The following is a 17,628-nucleotide window of genomic DNA, read 5'->3' on the forward strand; positions in this document are numbered from 1 at the left end:
TCTGAGCCTCAGAGTGTTACTTAACCCAGTTTCTTGGGATCAGGAGAAGCTTCCTATGGAAATATCATCTAAATTGACTTCTGAAGAGTAAAAGTTAGCAGATTGAAGTAAGTTAGTTGAAGAGTCTTTAGGCAGAGAGAACAGTATCAGAGGTAAGAGTGACATATTTAGTGATCATTCAGACATTAAATATAATCAAAATAATAGGTTCAAGGAGGGCATTGTGACAGGTACAGCTCACAAAAGACCTCAAGCATCACTGTAAGAGTTTGCACCTTTTCAAAGGACATTAAGAGCCACAAGAAGTTTTTTACAACAGGCACCTGAGATCATATTTAAACCCTAGAAATGTCACAGTGGTAAGAATGATGATGATGACCTAAGGGTGCATGGCTTTGGCCAGGACACTGTTGAGAGGCTGATGAAGCAATCTAGGTAAGAGATGATGCTGACCTCTGCATGGTTAGTGGCAGTATGGTGAAGAGAAATGAAGATTGCAGAAATATAAGAAGGTAGAAAGTCTCAATCTTTAGTGAAAACTTAGATAAAAGGGAGAAAGTGGAGTCAAGGAGGACATGTACATTGTTCACTTGAGCAAGTGGGTAGATGATTGTACTGTTTCCTGAGGTAGAGAGCCAAAGAGATGGAACAGGTTTGGTGGGGGATGGGTGGGGACAGTGTGAGCACAAGTTCACTTTTGAGGGGTTAAGCCTCCATGGGACATCCAAAGGGAGATGTCCAGGAGGTGGTTGAATATGAGGATCTGGAGTTTAACAGATACTTGAATAGTAGGCGGCAATCTGGTTGCTGAAATTTTGGACATGGTTGGGTTATACAGGGACAGTCTGAAGTCTGAGGACACAAGGAACTCAGAAGAATAAAAATTTCAAGGATAGGCAAAGACTGGGTTTTTGGTTTTTTTTTTTTTTTAAGATTTTATTTATTCAACAGAGATAGAGACAGCCAGCGAGAGAGAGAACACAAGCAGGGGGAGTGGGAGAGGAAGAAGCAGGCTCATAGCGGAGGAGCCTGATGTGGGGCTCGATCCCAGAACGCCGGGATCACGCCCTGAGCCGAAGGCAGACGCTTAACCGCTGTGCCACCCAGGCGCCCCTGGGGTTTGTTTTAAATGAAGTAATGTAAACCAGATGTATAGACCTGTAATTCAGGTTGCTTTCTTATTTCTCAGGTATTTAAATCGATTCAGCAGTGAACTAGAGCAGATTGAATTACATAACAGCATCAAAGACAGGCAGGGAAGGCGACACTCTTCCCGGGAGACAGTCATCAAGCAGACAATGGAGCGTGAACGACAACTGTATGAAGGATACGGCCTTGGTATGTTCTCTGTGATTTTCTTTTTTTATTTCTAAAATACATAGCCATTTCAGATTTGTAATTCATTTCAAAGGTTTACTTTTATTTATTCTATTTATTTAGTTTGAATTTCTTCTTTTGATTTCCTTTCTTTTGTGAGTATATCAAATGATTTTTTTAATTCATTTTTTTTTCTTACATTCTGCAAACTGTTACTTGTGATAGTGACATCATATCTTCCTACCCTGATAGTAAAGTTTTCTTCTCCCTTCTGGCACATTCCTGACTTGCTTTATTGTGGAGTTGTTACTTGCCCATCTCTAACTACATCTGTGTTTCTTTAGAGTAGGTTCTGTGCCCTTCTTATTGTTATAATTCTTGTAGACCAAGCTATAGTTGTTGCAGTCATTCTTGAAAAACTAGAAATCGAACATTCATTCTTAGCACTGTAGCATTTCTTACCATTTTGAAAGACAAGTATGTTGTTAGTTTCCCAACATTATCTGAAAAAAAAAAAGCACTTAGAGTACTTAAGGCTTGCAAAGCCCACAAACAGGTGAGGACCCAGAAGCAACATGGCCTGCAAATGGTACTTGATTGGCTTGTTAATTGTCAGTCTAGGGAAAAACTTGGTGATTTCACATGAAAAATGTAGATTTCTGGCTTTTTAAAAAGAAATTCAAATGGTCTGGCAACATAATCTGCTACAGTGGAATAACAGCTGTCCCTTTTAGACTTGATCATATATTCTCAAGTTTGCCATGGTCCTGAATATTACTTCATTCACATTCCATTTTTGGTCCATGTTATGGTATTTATAGTGTATGGATTTGCCCGACAAGTACAGTATAAATGAAATATTTAATAGCAAATTAAGTTTTTAAATTCTGATAATAACAACGGTGAAGTATAGGACCCTAAAGGAACTATCTCGTGGTAACTGTTGTGTTGGTCCCAGCCTATTGTTAGTGGTTCTATCAGCTAGAAACGCCTGAGGCACTCACCTGGGCCACTAGTACTTGCGTTGAGCCCCCATAGGTATTTTCCCAACAGAGCCAGTGTTGTGGCTGGCACAGCCCTGTGGTTCTTACTATGATTGCAGGATGTGCCTAGTAACAACCATCAGGGCAATTTGAAAAAAAAAAGACAAAATGTATCACTCACAAAGCCTAGAAGGTCCATAGCATGCCCAGGGCCATACAAGGAGGTGGAGGGTAGAGAGAGGAAGGGAGTGTGGATTTGGGGCTCTACCGTTACTAGGATCTAAAGGTGAGGTGCCTGGGATTTCATAGGTTCACTCTCTATTGGTGAATTGAAAACATAACTGAGAGTTAGGGCATGAAAAGGGAAAAGTGGGGTCACTTGAGTGGTGATTTACTAGGTTACCAGAGCTTTCTAAAAGGGGACTTTCATGGGTGGGGGTGGCCTGGTTTCTTATCTAGTTGTTTTGCTAGTAGTTTGTCATAGAGCTGGCAATATTTTTATTTGAGAAGGGTGTCTTTGATACAGATGTCTAGACAATCAAAAGCTTTGTGTCAGGCACTTACACTGTATTAACACTAGCAACCCTGAAGTAGTCCGCAGTTCCTCTTCATCATTTCTAAGAAGTGAGCTGCTTCACTGAAAAAATAACAGAAAATAGCTGTAGCACTGGATAGATGTGATTCAAACCCTTAGAACTTCTGCATGACAGGACAAGTTATTTAACCCTTTCCCNNCTACCGGGTTTTGTTTTCTTCAATCTAAAAATTGAAATTAATGGTATAGCTACTTCCCCAGTTGTTTAAAAGTTACATGAGGTTTCATTTATCAGGGTGCCTGACACAACCTAATACAGGAGGTTCGGGGTAAGCTTCAAGCACTGCTCTCTGTGTCGCTTTCACTGAGTAGGCACCTTGTAAGAACGTAACATTTGTTTATGCTCATAGATCTCCCATCTCCTCTGTGGCGTTCTCTCTGGAACCCACTTTAATTCGCTATTGTCTCCATCACCCAACCACAAGTACTGGTCACTGATGACCTCTTAAGTTGCTAAGGTAAACAGTTGCTATACTGGGCGTTGGTTCTCAGTCACCTTTTCTGCAGCATTTGATACAGACGATCACTTCATTTTCTTGTCACACTTTCATTTGGTAAAGAAGACCCAGCCCTTCCCTAGTTTTAGTTCAGTTTCTTAAGTTGAATCCTCCTCATTTTCACAAACTAAATATTGACCAAGGTTCCCATCCTTGGGCTGCTTCTTGTTTTCTACTTACACCAGTTCCTAGTTCATTTCATTCCGTCTGTGATTTTAAATACCATTTACATGGTGATAACTTTGAAATTTGTATCTCTCGACCCTGACTTGTCCCTAGAACTCCAGACTTGAATTATCAAACTGGAGTTTCTCAAAATCTCTACTCGAACGTCTTCTAGGCATCTCAAACCTGACTTGTCCCAAAGCAAAGTCCAGCTTTTCTCATAAAACTTGCTCCCACGCGATCTGTGTGTCAGACATCAGCGTCACCACCTGCCCAGTTGCTCAGGCTGGAAACCCGTAGTCACTTTCATGTTCCATCTAGCTCATCAGAAAATGTATTTTGCATCTGATAATTTGTACTGCTACTACCACCACCTCCCTAGTCCAAGCCACCATTGTTTCACCTGTACCATTGTAACAGCCTCCCAGTTGGTCTCTGTGCTACTGCTCTTTTCTCCTAGAGTCTGTTCACCATGTAGCTGGCAGATGAATTAACAGAACATGGCCAAGGTCAAGCTTGTATTGGTGATTGAGGCAGCAGAGAAACTCAGATCCAGCGTTCTTCCGGCTGTGCCACCGTGCTTCTTCCAGAGTCAGGGAGTGTGACTGGTGGAAGGGTTGTGATCTCTGACAACTTCGCAAGTGCCTCTTAACATAGACAAATTGTTACCGAATTCTGCAGGTTCGGTGAAAACTGGATTCTGATATCTGGCCTTCCTCACCTCATGGTGGTATAACTATTTCTGACTCATTTTATTAGGATTTCTCTTTTTAAAAATGGTGTTTAATTTACAGCTTTTATACACTTGACCTCTTCATATTCATATTTTCTGAAACTATTGTCATAATCAGCATACAGTTGTGTCAAGCATTTTTATTTTATCTTTTTCATTCATAGATTCTGGATTTTAATTAATACTTTATTGCATTGGCCAGATTTTTTGCAGCAATGTTCCACTTTTTTATACATTCCATTTGTGTTTTACCGATAACTATGATCATGCATATTGGTTTATGGTAAATTTTTTAATCATGGTGAGGAACTGTTAAATACCTAAGTTTTTTATTAAAAATGGATTTAAGTTTTATTGAGTTGCTTTGAGCATCTACTGATTATAGTTTGTTTAAATTTTTTTTCACATTTAGAATAATGTGATTTTTAAAAATATTAAGGAATACTTAAATTTCTCAGATAAACTCTACCTTACCAGGGTAAAGTATATGCTTGAAAAAAATTTGTGCTTTTCACCAAGAAAATATATTTAAAAATCTAGCATATTATTTTAGGGAGTTGATCATTAGAAATTTCCAGGTACCTTTCATAGATTAACAGGACAGGGCTTATCTCATTAATAGTTTTATTTCATTTTATAGATTCCATGCTAGAATTTATTATTTAATAGCATTCTTCTTAAATCACCTTCTTAAACTAAGCCCTTTATACTTGTAAAACTTACTTTTCATGTAGCATTATAGCAGTGCTTTAAAATTTTGTTTTGCTTTGGATTTTCTTACTGTCTGTCACTTATTCATTGTATCTGAGATAATAAACAAGGAAACTGTAAAATGTTGTGATTTAAAGAACACTGCTTAATGGATATAATTTTTTTCTTTCCCAGAGATTCCAGACATTGTAAATGCAGGTAATCTGAGAACTTTTAGGTAAGTCTGTCTCTCTCTAGTATTCCTTGAGGCTGCATATAAGATACATGAGACATAAACTTGCTTCCCTTTTGAACTTAGACATTAGAGCTAAAAAAACCTCAGAGGTTTCTTTTAACCTTTTTTATCAAAGTAAGACTTCTCCTAATTTGTGTTTATTTGAAACACCTGATGTGCACTGAAATGATAGTGACATGGTGCTTTTAAAAATACCTTGATATAATACTTAAAAGAACTTGGTCTCACTATTCCTCCCCAATTTCGTATTTTTTAAAAAGATAAACAGCAATAGGTTCAGTGGCTCAGAGTTCTATCCCTAAACTGTTCACAGAACCCTCTTTTGGAAAAGATGGTTCCTGGGAAGTGATACTAGAGAAGAGTCATCAAGAACTAGTTAGTTCAGTGGTTGAAAGATGATTTCTTCTGTAACAATAACATATTTTTGGTTACTGAAACTTTGACTTCCCACCAAGCGTGAAAAGAAAAATTGTTTCTGACTGCACTTTGGAGATTTGCGGGTATGATATAGTTTGAGGTTCTTATACTGCATGGCCCGATGGAGTATTCAGGTTAGGGGGAATAAACGAATGGCATAGCGCCTCCTTATCACTTCTGCCTAGTATTTTTCTGTATTGCATTTGTATTGCATTAGAAGTTTGGGGTATGTGGGAATCTCTGTGCAGTTATTGCTGTGGTAGGTTAATGAGAAGATGCGCAATGTATGGACAAAGCAAGCTTTACTTCTTGGGACTTTTTTTCCCTAGTGCATATACTGTTTGTTTCTAGGGCATTTGAATCTGCAATAAATTCATAAGCTTTGTTCTGCTGCTTTCAGAGTTTTATGACTGCTTCGCCATCTTGCACCCCAGCATCCCTCTCTATGTACTCTCTCTTTTGTTTATTTAGGGAATGGGATTTCGATCTGAAGAAATTGCCAAACATTAAAATGAGAAAAATTTGTGCTAATGATGCAGTCCCCAAGAAGTCTAAGAAGAAAACTGTTACGGCTGTAGACAAAGATTTAGGGGAACTGGCACTAAAAGATGAATCAAGTGATTCAGATGAGGAAATGACAGCAGTGGCCTAATTGTCCTTTGTTTGAAGTGAAAGTAAATAATTTGAGAGCTTCAAGTTCTGTTTGACCTGATTATGGTAAATAACTGTCTAGATACAAGAATTTGCTCTGTAGCTTCTTTCATGATGAGAATCCCATTTGCAGTTTCAAAAACAGTGTTATGATTTTCATTTAAAAATGAATGTTGCTTTTCATTTATGTAAGTTGCTAAAATAGATACAGTGAAATAAAAGCACAATCTAAGATCCATTTAATCTTAATTTCCCGGGCAGGGGGAGTGATGTGAATAAGGACAAAAATGTTTTGATTTTTTTTTTCCTCGTGTTTACCGTGGATCACCTGATCTCACATTCTGGGGCTCGTATAGCAACGTGTTTGCTGAAAGGGTCCTATGGCTGCTTCTTGAGCAGTGAGGATAGCAGAATTGGCTTTCAGTAGTAGTGTTCACTAATCTTCCTCTTAAACATCACACCTATTTTCTTTCCTTGTAAAATAAGGAAAATGTGATAGGGAATAAATATACAGTGATACATTATTTTTATTATCTTTAAGCCAGAGTTAAATGGTAAAGTAAAAAAGTAGTGACTGTTTTCATGATGTTGGCCTCCCACACTCAATCTGTTACCTTTTGATAAAGGGGATAAATGATTTCAGATTAACTCTGTATATTTGTTTTCTCATTAAAAATAGGTTTTATTTGTGGATACAGTTAATGATTAGAGAATCGGTTATTGCAATTATGTTACTTATTTGTGTTACTTATTCTTCTAAGAGATAGGCTAAATGACATGTAACTCAGTATTCCAAGTATCATGAAAGACATGGATGTGTTAGAATGTTCTTCGTAGAACTTGTTAAATGCAGTTATCTTTTAGGCTATTTTCTAAAGGATACAATGCAAAGGTATTTGAGTATTTTCAAGAAAAGAAATAACAAAACATTAATGCTATAAGAGGTTAACTAGATATCAACTAAATCATAACTATTTATTTAAAATGTTACAGCTTTTTTATTATTGAAAATTAAAAATAAAATTTATTTTCATAATTTTACTTCTTTAAGTTGTAATTATTTCATTTTCAGTGTTTTAACTGGTGCTGTTTTGCTTTTCTTTAGTAATCTTCATAAAAATATGGCTTTATGGTTAAAGAAGTTTCTCTTTAGTCATTTGAAAGTGTCCTTTTTTTGTTTCAAAATGGCTATAAAAACTGAACTTTAAATTACAGTAAAGAGAATAGAAACTGGTTTATCCCGTCTGATATTTAAAAAGGCATACTGTTAAATAAATAACTTATGAAAATGGCAGGTCATCCTCCCCCTCAGACATTTGTTCCTGGTTTTCCCTATACCGTCAAAGCAGAAAAGATAACAAGCACACTGCTTGAACTAGAATAGGTAAATACTTGCTGAATGAATGAATTTACTTTACCATTTGGGATAATAATTATAATTCATAATCACATTTTATTATACGTGGCCGTAACAGTCATGTTACTCCTGGCTGGTCCAGAGTAGCCTAAGAGATAATTTGTTGTTAGAGTAATGCTTTTAAGTGATATCCTTAATCATTGTCTGTAGAACATGTTTTTTCTGCAGTGATGACTTGTGGTGCCTTATCTAGATTCTTTTCCAGTCAGTAGTATGTCTTTGTAAGATAGCTTCTGCAGTCCATGGCCATGGAACAGAGTAAAAGCATCTCACTTTTTTGGCAGCTCTGTGCAAACTGGGGGCTGGTAAACTTTTTTTTGTAAAGAGCCAGATAGTAAATATTTTAGTTATTGCAGCCCAAATGCAGTTTCTGTTGCATATTTGTGTGTGTGTGTGTGTGTGTGTGTGTGTGTGTCTGTGTTTTACCACCCTTTACAAATGTAAAGATCGTTCTTAGTTCATGGCTATACACAGAATAGGCCACAGGCTGGACTTGGCCTGCTGGCTATAGTTTGCTGACAAGCTGAGCTTCCATGGATATGGGCAAATGGTGCATTTCTAACCTCAGAGCAGCTAGCTCTGACATTGGTGGTCTCTTTCCTGATACTTTAGTCACTTCTTTGCCTCACCGACATAGGCCATAGGCATCTCTTTAGGACTCTGTTCATCTCAAATAGAAGCTTTTTCTACTCCTATATCCTTTGCACTACCAGAGCAGGAGACAGGTGTCCTCTTTGCTCTACCACCACTTCCCCTTCTCAGTTATTTTAAGTCCTGTCATTGTCTCCCTTTCCTTATTATCTTACCTCCCAGAAGAACCTTCAGCCCATTCCTTGACTTCAGCTCTTGGTTCAGTTTTCTTCTCTCCTACTTCAATCATGTTCCTGATTCCGGAAGCCTTGTGGATAACAAATGCAACATTGTGACCTTTACCTTTTCCAGTCTTTTTCTCCGTTCCATCAGAGGCATAACCTTGGTCACACCCAGATCCTTATCAGCGCCTGAAACTCCTAAACTTGGCTGACTCTCCTGTTCTCCGTTCACTATCTCCCATCCCCCTCCATTGCTGAAGTTCCACACTTTGACCTCATTCTTTCATTGTGCACCACCTATCTCCTGTTTTCAGATTATTGCTTGTTTTGTTTAGACTCAGATTTAATTGCCTCCCTGCATATGCCCTGAATCGCTTTGCCCCAGGCTGCATAGTATTCCTCTTTCAAAACTCAAACTAAGTAGCACTCAGTTCTCTGTCTCCTTCATACCTGTTGTTCCCAAGCAGCTCAGCATTGCTGGAGAATATCAGATAGGTTTCTCCATTCATGCTTGCATGTCGCAAGTGGATTCTCAGTACCGATGGGTAGTTTTACTGTGTTTCGGTAATAAGTTCCCTTTCCAACTTTGAGATAATTCTTTTACTACCTTTTTCCATATGTTCTAGCTCAGCTGTAATATTTGCCCGTTCAGCATTCAGCTGTTCACTGTATATACATCGTTGAGAAAATGATGTATATAACCACATTTTCTTTTCTTTCGATTTCGTGGCTACAGTAGCTTTTCTCCTTTCAAAGGCAAATACTCCTGCATGTGTTCTGGATCTCGCTCCCTACTGTCTCCTCGGGAACCTCGAATATTCCTCTCCCAAGTTTTTCACCTAATTTCCCAAGGCAGAGAACTGCCTTGATTCTTCTTTTTTTTCCACACCCTTCCCAACTAATTAGTGAGTATTTCTGGTTCTATTTCCAAAAAGAGTCAAATCAGTCCATGTCAGGCCATCTCCACATCTTGCCTGTGCTGTGTGCATTCGCTTCCTCACTGGCCCTCGTGCCACCATTTCAAGAGCACCTCGTAGTCCACTTGTAATCCAGAGTCGCTCGTGAATTTTTGGAAACGTACACTAAAGTATGCTACTCCTTTGTTCGTATTGTTACAGTATCATTCTGTTACTTTCTTCATGGTATGTTTATTTGATAGGTATAGTTGTGTTTCTAACCACTCTTTTTTGAGATTTTATTTTTTAGAGCAGTTTTAAATTCACTTCAAAATTGAGAAGAAGGTAAAGAGATTCTACCCCTGCCCCTACACATGCATAGCTTCCCCCGTTAACTGACGTCCTCCACCAGCATGGCATATTTGTTACAATTGCTGAGCCTACATTGATATCTGTCACATTTCTGATGAAATTCACGTTCTCTGCTGTGGCCAGAGAGGCCTGAAACGATTTGATTCCTGACTGCTTCTCCAACCTCAGCTTGTTTCCACTTGCCCTTGGCTTACCGTACTTCAGATCACAGGCCTTCTGTCCATTCCTAGAATGGCTAAGCTGGTTTCTATGGTGGAATAGCTCTGCTGGCGCTGTGATGACTTTGTGTTTATCCATTTGGGCCAGGCTTGGTTCAGGCCGACCCGAGCCCTAGAATGAATGCCCTGTGATCTTCTTGGAACTCAAGCACATGGGACATGCAGGAACTACCACGGGCCACTTCATGTTTGCCTCCCTGGGCCTCCACAAGTAGGACATGTGAGACAGTTTGTCATTCCCTCTGGATTTTGATGCGGTGTGAGACTTTCTACTGTGAGTCCCTTCAGGGTGTAGCTGCAGGCCGGAGTTGCTTAGCTGCAATAGGGAATCAGCGTCTCAGCACCAGGGTGCCCCACTGCTTGTGTTGCATTACATATCTCTCATCTATCATGCCATCTTTTTGTGTCCTCCCTTGGGATGAGACTTATGGGGAGCTGGCAGTTTGCCTTTCTTTTGCTACCCCTGTAAGTAATAAACTGTCAGACTCTCTAACAAGGGTGTGCTGTTTCTTTAGTAGCTGAATCTTGCTTGCCACTTGCCACTAAGGCCTTTGATCACTGTTCCCTCTGCCTGCATTGCCCTTTCCCTGAGTTAAAGTATTCCTTTGTTAATGCATCTCTTTATTCCTTTCTATAGTGTCGGGGTTGGTCAGCCTGTGCTGGCTTTAATGTAATATGAATATGTTCAGGCCCTACTTAGAAATGCAGACTATTGTAAAATCTTAGGAACCCAAGCTTTTTTGAATGTTGCAGATACATATCTGCAGAAATCCTGGTAAATTAGGCAAAGAGTGTAGAAACCACAACAGAAGTTTAGGTCACTTGTTTAATATACAAAGTCTTTCTTTCACAGATCATTATTTTCCTTAATTTGTCTTAGTACACATTATTCACAAAACAGTAAGTTGTTAATGCAAGAGAATTAGGTAAAACCAAAAAAGTACAAATGCTCAATCTCAAAAATTGCACACAGTTAAAATAATTTTTCCTTGTTTGTTTTAATGCGATCTCCAATTTCAAAATGGGCTTTCTTCGGATTTGGAGGAAACACTGCAGCCCAAAATAACAGTACTTCCTTTGAGCTGTATTGATATGTAAAATAGCACCTTTGGGCTGACTTAAGGAAAGAAAAAAGGTTTTTCATCTTTCTTAATTAAAAGTTAAGTCCTATACAATTATTACGTAACAACTACAATAATGATAATAAGTTTAAAGAGCTCTACTTTGTTCCAAAATATTCATTGGGCAAGGTAAGGAAAGGTGAACTGTCAGGTGAATGCAGTAATCTTTCCCACCTCACCCCCTTGACAATTAGAGTATCTTAATGATGTCATTGCCCTAATGAGCTAATTTTCCAGCCAAACAGTAGATGTTTTAGAGGTATCTGAGGACCTTTTGCAAAACAAGATAAATGCGGCTGTCTGGGACAATGATCACATGTAATAGCAGCTCAGAGTGAGATTTAATCCTGGGGCATTTTAAGAGACTCCTTCAATATACACCTATCTTCAGTTTCTCCATTACTGTATCCCAGGTTGATTGGATCATTTTTGTTTTGATATTTTTTTCTTTCATTATTGTTTTGCTTGTGTTTGTTCTTAAGCTTAATTGCCTTTTGGACTTCACTTTTAAAAAAATACTGGGATTTCATTCCTTTACGATTCAATCTTTGATACAATAAAAGTGAGAGTTCTTTTAAAAATTAACAGCATAAATGTCTGTGGTTTATGGTATTGATACTACCAGATGCATGATTATAAAAAGCCAGGGTTTTTAACAGAATTGCGTTGTTCCTTCTTCGATTTCAGTCCTTTGATTCACTTCCATTTTACTTCTAACGTGAGCAGGTAAACATGCTTCAAAAAAAAAAATGGTCCTTCTGGAGAGTAGTTTTTGAAGGGTATGTCCAGTCCACAAAAGTATTGTCACAAAGCCAAATCCTTTCATTGAAAGGGCAGTTGCCACACAGAATAGGAAAGAAAATCAGTATTAGGTTTTAAACGCACATCATTATTTCCAATGGTTTGAACCATAAACAGCCATTGCAGGAAAACTTTTTTTAAAAGATTTAAATTCAGGAGTTCAGGGTTTATAAAGGTCAGAAGAAGAGCAGAATAAAAAGCTGACTTTTAACCTGGTAGGGAGCTGTATTATTTTCTCATTACAAGAAAGTCAAAGCCTGTACAAGTTAATTTTGAGAATTTAGGTATGGTATTAAAACACCATGTCATATTTTAGGGTTAAGACAGTAATGCTTATCTTTACTTTTCATTCTAGAAATGTTTTCTTAGTGTTAAGTGTAGCCCTTAATAAACAAGGCCTACTTTAGCCAATCGTCTCCTGCTGAGAAATGAGCTGTGCACTTACCTATCTTGCTTTAGGTCTGTACAGAATTTAAACAGTATTTTTGGTGGTAATTAAGGTAAATAATCCTTTTCCTTCCGGAGCAAACAAAAGAGAAATCAAGATTTCATTGCTTGCTGGTGACAGATTACCCCACCCTCCCACCGCCCCCTGGAATATTTGTAAACAACACGTTTCCTTGCTAAGCTCTGAGAAAAGTAAAGCTTAGGAAAATTAACAAAAATTGAATCAAGGTTAATCTATTGGGTGATGTGCCATGATTAAATCACCCAAAGCTTAGCTATTTATGAGTATATATCTTAAACCTTTAAAATGGAAATTTAAGAGAAAGTTAATACAAAGTTTAGTTTGTTTAAGGTTCATGGATTTGTTTTATTACAAGTATGTCCTTTGTGCAGAAATTATGGTACACTTTAGTTACTTCAGCTTTGTTTCCCTGTCCCTTTAGTCCATACCCTCCACAACAAGTTTTAAGAAAGATGAGTTTTAAACCTTTTGTTTCCTGACTGGCCAAAAACCTTAATGTTTTTCTCATGTACATACATGAACTCACACACACACATTACACACACACACACACACACACACACAAAGTTGACATTGTTTACCGTTTCTTTATTTCTAGGAATTGGGACTATTTGGACTCAGTGTCAGCCACTACTAATATTCATATGTTTCTCCTCATTAAAAGGTTATTTCCTTTTCCTTTTTTCTATGATAATCCGTGAAGAACAAGCACACTGGTAATTACAAAGTGCATCAGTGTGATACCCAGGTTTGTGCAATGCGATACCCATGCTTTGGTTCTTACGGCCATCATGGTTGCCTTTTCACAATAATAAATATGACAGCTAACAAAAATAAATCACCTTTTTAAATGTGAGACATCTTTCTTTGACGGGTCACTAACTCTATAATCCTCTATAATCATTAATGTAGCTCACTGCAATATCATTCACGCTTCAGTTTTACATGGATATGCAAAGAACACAATAATCAACTGCCAAACCTAAACAACTCAATTTATTACTTATCACAAAATCTGTTGAATATCTTTACTTCCCAGCTGAGCAAGGGAAATACTGTCAGCTTTTTAAAATAGTCTAAATGCTTAGTCATAACTACTCATCTGTCAAGTTGATACCACATGTGGATTAAAGAAAAAAAAAAACACATTTGACTTAACAAAAATATTTAATTTTTGTTTCCCTATCCTATGTGCTTTATAGTAGTGAACAATTTCAGACTTTGCTACAGGTCGATCATTTTATCTTTCTATACTTTCATTTTTTCACCCTTTAAAGAAATGGTAAGTTCACCTAACTCTTTAACCAACTGGGTTATTTAATTTGTTTAATTTAGTGCTTTATAAAACTATAACATTTGTGAGACTTTGAATAAAAGAATGAATTAAGCTGCTGTTTTGAAATATTCATCTGTTAAATGGAGCAGAGGCTCTGCCTCTTAATTTTAGGGCTGTGCTGAACAATAGGATTAATTCAAATTAAGATACGCTGGATTTCGAATCTTGGTTCATAAAAAAGGATGTAAAATATCTTAATTTTTAATATTCATGACATTGAAATAATTTGATATATAGTGTTAAATGAAATATAAAAATTAATTTCACTTATTTATTTTTACTTTTTCTAATGGGGCTACTGGAAAATTTTTTAAATGTATGCATGTGGCCTGCATTTGTGGTTCACATTATATTTCTGTTGGACAACACTGTTTTACGGGGACCAGATAAAATATAGGACCTGATAGTTGATTTCAGCTTCTGTGGGTATTTAACAGCACTAATTACACCCAAAAAACTCTGAAAATCTTCTGTTCATGATTTGAACATAATTCCAAGTATTAATATCTTCAAATGTGTATTGCATCTATTTTAAAAACATGCATCTGTTAAAACAACTGCACTCCACTATAGCCATAAAAATCTGTTAGCTGTCAAAGTATGAATATCAAAATATGCGTCCTCCCAAGTTTGCTTCTGATATGACTTAAGGACAATGCAGACAATTTCAAGCTTAAAACCAAGTATGTTTCTTATTTCCAGATGAGATAGTTAACATTACGAGGCCTTAGAAGAAATACACATTGCAATTCAAGTCTGTATTCTTAAACTTGCTCCTGCTCCTGTGAAGACGTGTGTGTCCATTCAGGCTTTCGTCCCTGCCTAAGAGCGTTCCTTGCTCCACTGGTTGTTAATTGTCTTAGAAATCACTCTCTAGCAAACTTTTCACATTTCTCTATCACACTTTGGACTGCTTCATGGGATCCTGGTCATTTGGTGGTTTTTTTGGTCCTTTCCTTTTTGAGCAAAGTAAGGAAAATGAGTCAGGACAAAGAAGATAAAGGGAGTGAATACTTCAGGATCACTTCTGTCATTTGTAGTGGCTAAGGGCTAGAAAGATATTCTTCAGCGAAGAAACTCCCAACTGGTTCCGTCACACTGGTATAACCTCGGGGGGACCGCCCTCCGCAGATGGCAGTGAATTTGTACCCGTTTGTGATACAGGCACGGCCACGGCATCCTTGATGTCCGTGTTGATGTTGCATGAGAAGTTCTTCTCCTGCTTTTTGGCAGTGTCTGGGCAATTCTGCACAAAGATCACACGGTTGTAGGCCTTCAGCCTGCGCCATAACTGGACGTAGACTTTACACTGTACGTACATGAAGACGAGACCTCCCGTGAAGCCAATGGCCACCACAACCAGTTTTGTCCAAAATGGCCATTCAAGGACACCTTTGAAGTAAGAAAGAGAGAATGTTACCCCCAAGTTGTTATCAATGGGTTTGGTCATTTTTTTCTATGACTCCTTCAAAAGACCATGCCTGCCCGCTAACTTTGTGGATAAAGAAGATATTGTTAACAGGCAGTAAAAATTATAACCAGAACTGCTTGTTCTCAACTCTTAAACGTACTGGTAAAATTGTACATGAAGAAACTCTCTCACCTACCGCCATGATGATCTTATTTCTCCTAGCATCAAGTACCTACCATGGTTATCAGATGATATTGGACTTTTGACACTTTGACATTTATTCCTTAGAGGTTAATCTTTAAGGAAAGATAGTGAACATACTAAGTGGAAGAATCAGTTTTAAATTCTTTTAAGAGGGTAAATAGGTACTTCTATAGGATTGTACATACAGGCCCCCCTCCCCACCCTCATTCCCTTTAAAACTAAAAAGAAAAAAAGAAGTGAAAGAAGCTGCCACATCTCACCAGAGAGAGAAAGAATTCCTGAGTAAAGACATGCATAAAATTTAGTACTTAGGCATTTTTGTTTCATAAATCTTTTTGTCACGAGAACCACCACTTTCTTAGATATCGATGTTTTCTCTTACTATGTACCATCATAACTAGAGATTGGCTTTCACAATTTTTAAAACTTGCACAAGAGTTTAACAATATTTCGGCCACACATAATTATGACTGTTAAATACGTGGTGGTCAAGACTCCATCTCTTGCAACGCCAGGATGGTGTGGAACATAGCTGTTGCCATTCAGGTGAAAAGCTGTCCAGTCTAAGAGCACGTTCAGTATGTTGGACCGGGAAGAGTAGGTTAGAAATCACAGTCTATGACGGGGCGCTTGGGTGGCTCAGTCGTTAAGCATCTGCCTTCGGCTCAGAGCGTGATCCCGGGAACCTGGGATCGGAGCCCCACATCCGGCTCTCTGCTGGGAGCCTGCTTCTCCCTCTCCCACTTGCCCTGCTTGTGTTCCCTCTCTCACTGGCTGCCTCTCTCTGTCAAATAAATAAAATCTTTAAAAAAAAAAAAAAGAAATCACAGTTTATGAAAATCTATGATTCTACTTTGGGTTTTACTTTTCCTTATAACACGGAATAGAGTTATAGGAAATGTCCTACCTATATTTTGTAACAGTGATACTTGCTTTATCCTGCTGTAAGGAAAAACACTAGGGCTTGTTTGGCTCCCACCTTAGTTCTATTTATGCAAGGAGAACAATCATCTGACATACGGACTCAGGGGAGGCCACTGGTTTTCCCCCGGGGGACATGTGATGTCTGGAGATATGGCTTATTGTTCTACCTCGTGTTGGGGTAGGGTGCTACTGACTTTTAGTCAACAGATGCCAGCGATGCTGTGTAACATCCGGCCGTGTAGAGGATGGCACTCCCCAAGAAGAATTATCTGGTCCAAAATGTCAGTAGTGCCGAGGTTGAGAATTTTTGTAGAAAAATTAAGCTTCATTTATTAGGAAATTGGCAGGGAGGATTCAATATACAAATCAGATATCTTGGAGTTCTCCAAATTTGAAGGATTTTTTGCTCTTGGCTACTATATCAATCAGTAGTTTCTATGTATTTGGAATGTTTTAACCACAGACAAGTGGGAGAAAACATGTACTTTATCTCCCATTTCGGGGGGAGAAGTCCCCATGAATTACCTCTAACTTTCCCCTCTGTCTGCTAAATCACACTACCGGCTGTTCTCAGTAAGTGCCTGGAGGTTTTCCATTTCTGAGGAAATGTCCATGATATTTCTTCTCTCTGGGATTTGCGTCCCTGTGTCTGCAGGTCTACCTGTCCCACAAAACCCAGCTCAGGAGCATCTTCTAGCTGGTAATACATTTCACCACTTCCACGGTTTCATGTTATTTCTTCCACTTGTGGCATGAGCTAACTTTCTAACGAGTTATTTTTACTTTGCCACACCATAATCTTGACAAGCACAGAATTCATGTCTGGTTGGTCTTTGTTTTCCGCAGTGCCTTGCTCGGTACATATTTCAAGGATGAATGAAAGCTTTTGAAGTTCCAGGTTGCATTGCTTTGCCTCGGTCTTTTCAATATAACCAGAGGTTCCAGCCTTTCTTCACTTGTCCATGAAGCTATGCTTTCTTGGGTGGATGGTCTGAAGAAGACTCCACTCTTGCCCTACCTCTCTTTCCTGAAATAGTAACCAGAACCCAGAATATACTTGAGAATCTGGGCTGGGAGTGACTAGCCATTTTCTCTGCCACTTCTGGGAGACAGTCTGATCCATCCACTTTCTTTCACAGGTTCTCTGAATCAATTTCTTCTCCCTCAGTCATTCTTCCTTCATATGTTTGGGAAGTCAAGGCCCTCTGTATATTCACTGACAAAGTTTAGAGCACAGAGTGTCTCCCTGCCCCACATCCAGAAGCCCTGTTCACATGACCATCTTCTCCTAGAGAAAGCCTGATCTTCCTCTTTGCCTTTGACCGAGTGGGCAAGATTTTTAT

General features: G+C 38.4%; 2 protein-coding genes across 3 annotated transcripts in view; one reads left to right on the top strand and one right to left on the bottom strand.

Annotated features, from left to right (window-relative positions):
• TMA16 (translation machinery associated 16 homolog) overlaps positions 1–7,345 on the top strand; it is a 28,431-nt gene extending 21,086 nt beyond the window's left edge. Inside the window, exons 5-7 of the mRNA XM_008685596.2 lie at positions 1,190–1,338; positions 5,176–5,218; positions 6,125–7,345. Coding sequence (XP_008683818.1) covers positions 1,190–1,338; positions 5,176–5,218; positions 6,125–6,305 — 373 coding nt within the window. The 3' untranslated portion in view covers positions 6,306–7,345. The remainder of the gene's footprint in view (positions 1–1,189; positions 1,339–5,175; positions 5,219–6,124) is intronic.
• Positions 7,346–10,827: 3,482 nt separating this feature from the next.
• MARCHF1 (membrane associated ring-CH-type finger 1) overlaps positions 10,828–17,628 on the bottom strand; it is an 84,989-nt gene continuing 78,188 nt past the window's right edge. For both annotated transcript variants that reach the window (XM_040626413.1, XM_008685598.2), the window contains one exon: positions 10,828–15,138. In XM_040626413.1, the coding sequence (XP_040482347.1) occupies positions 14,840–15,138 (299 nt within the window). In that variant the 3' untranslated portion in view covers positions 10,828–14,839. The remainder of the gene's footprint in view (positions 15,139–17,628) is intronic.

This window comes from Ursus maritimus, unplaced genomic scaffold (genome assembly GCF_017311325.1).
Source record: "Ursus maritimus isolate PB19 unplaced genomic scaffold, ASM1731132v1 scaffold_11, whole genome shotgun sequence".
Classification (NCBI taxonomy): domain Eukaryota; kingdom Metazoa; phylum Chordata; class Mammalia; order Carnivora; family Ursidae; genus Ursus; species Ursus maritimus.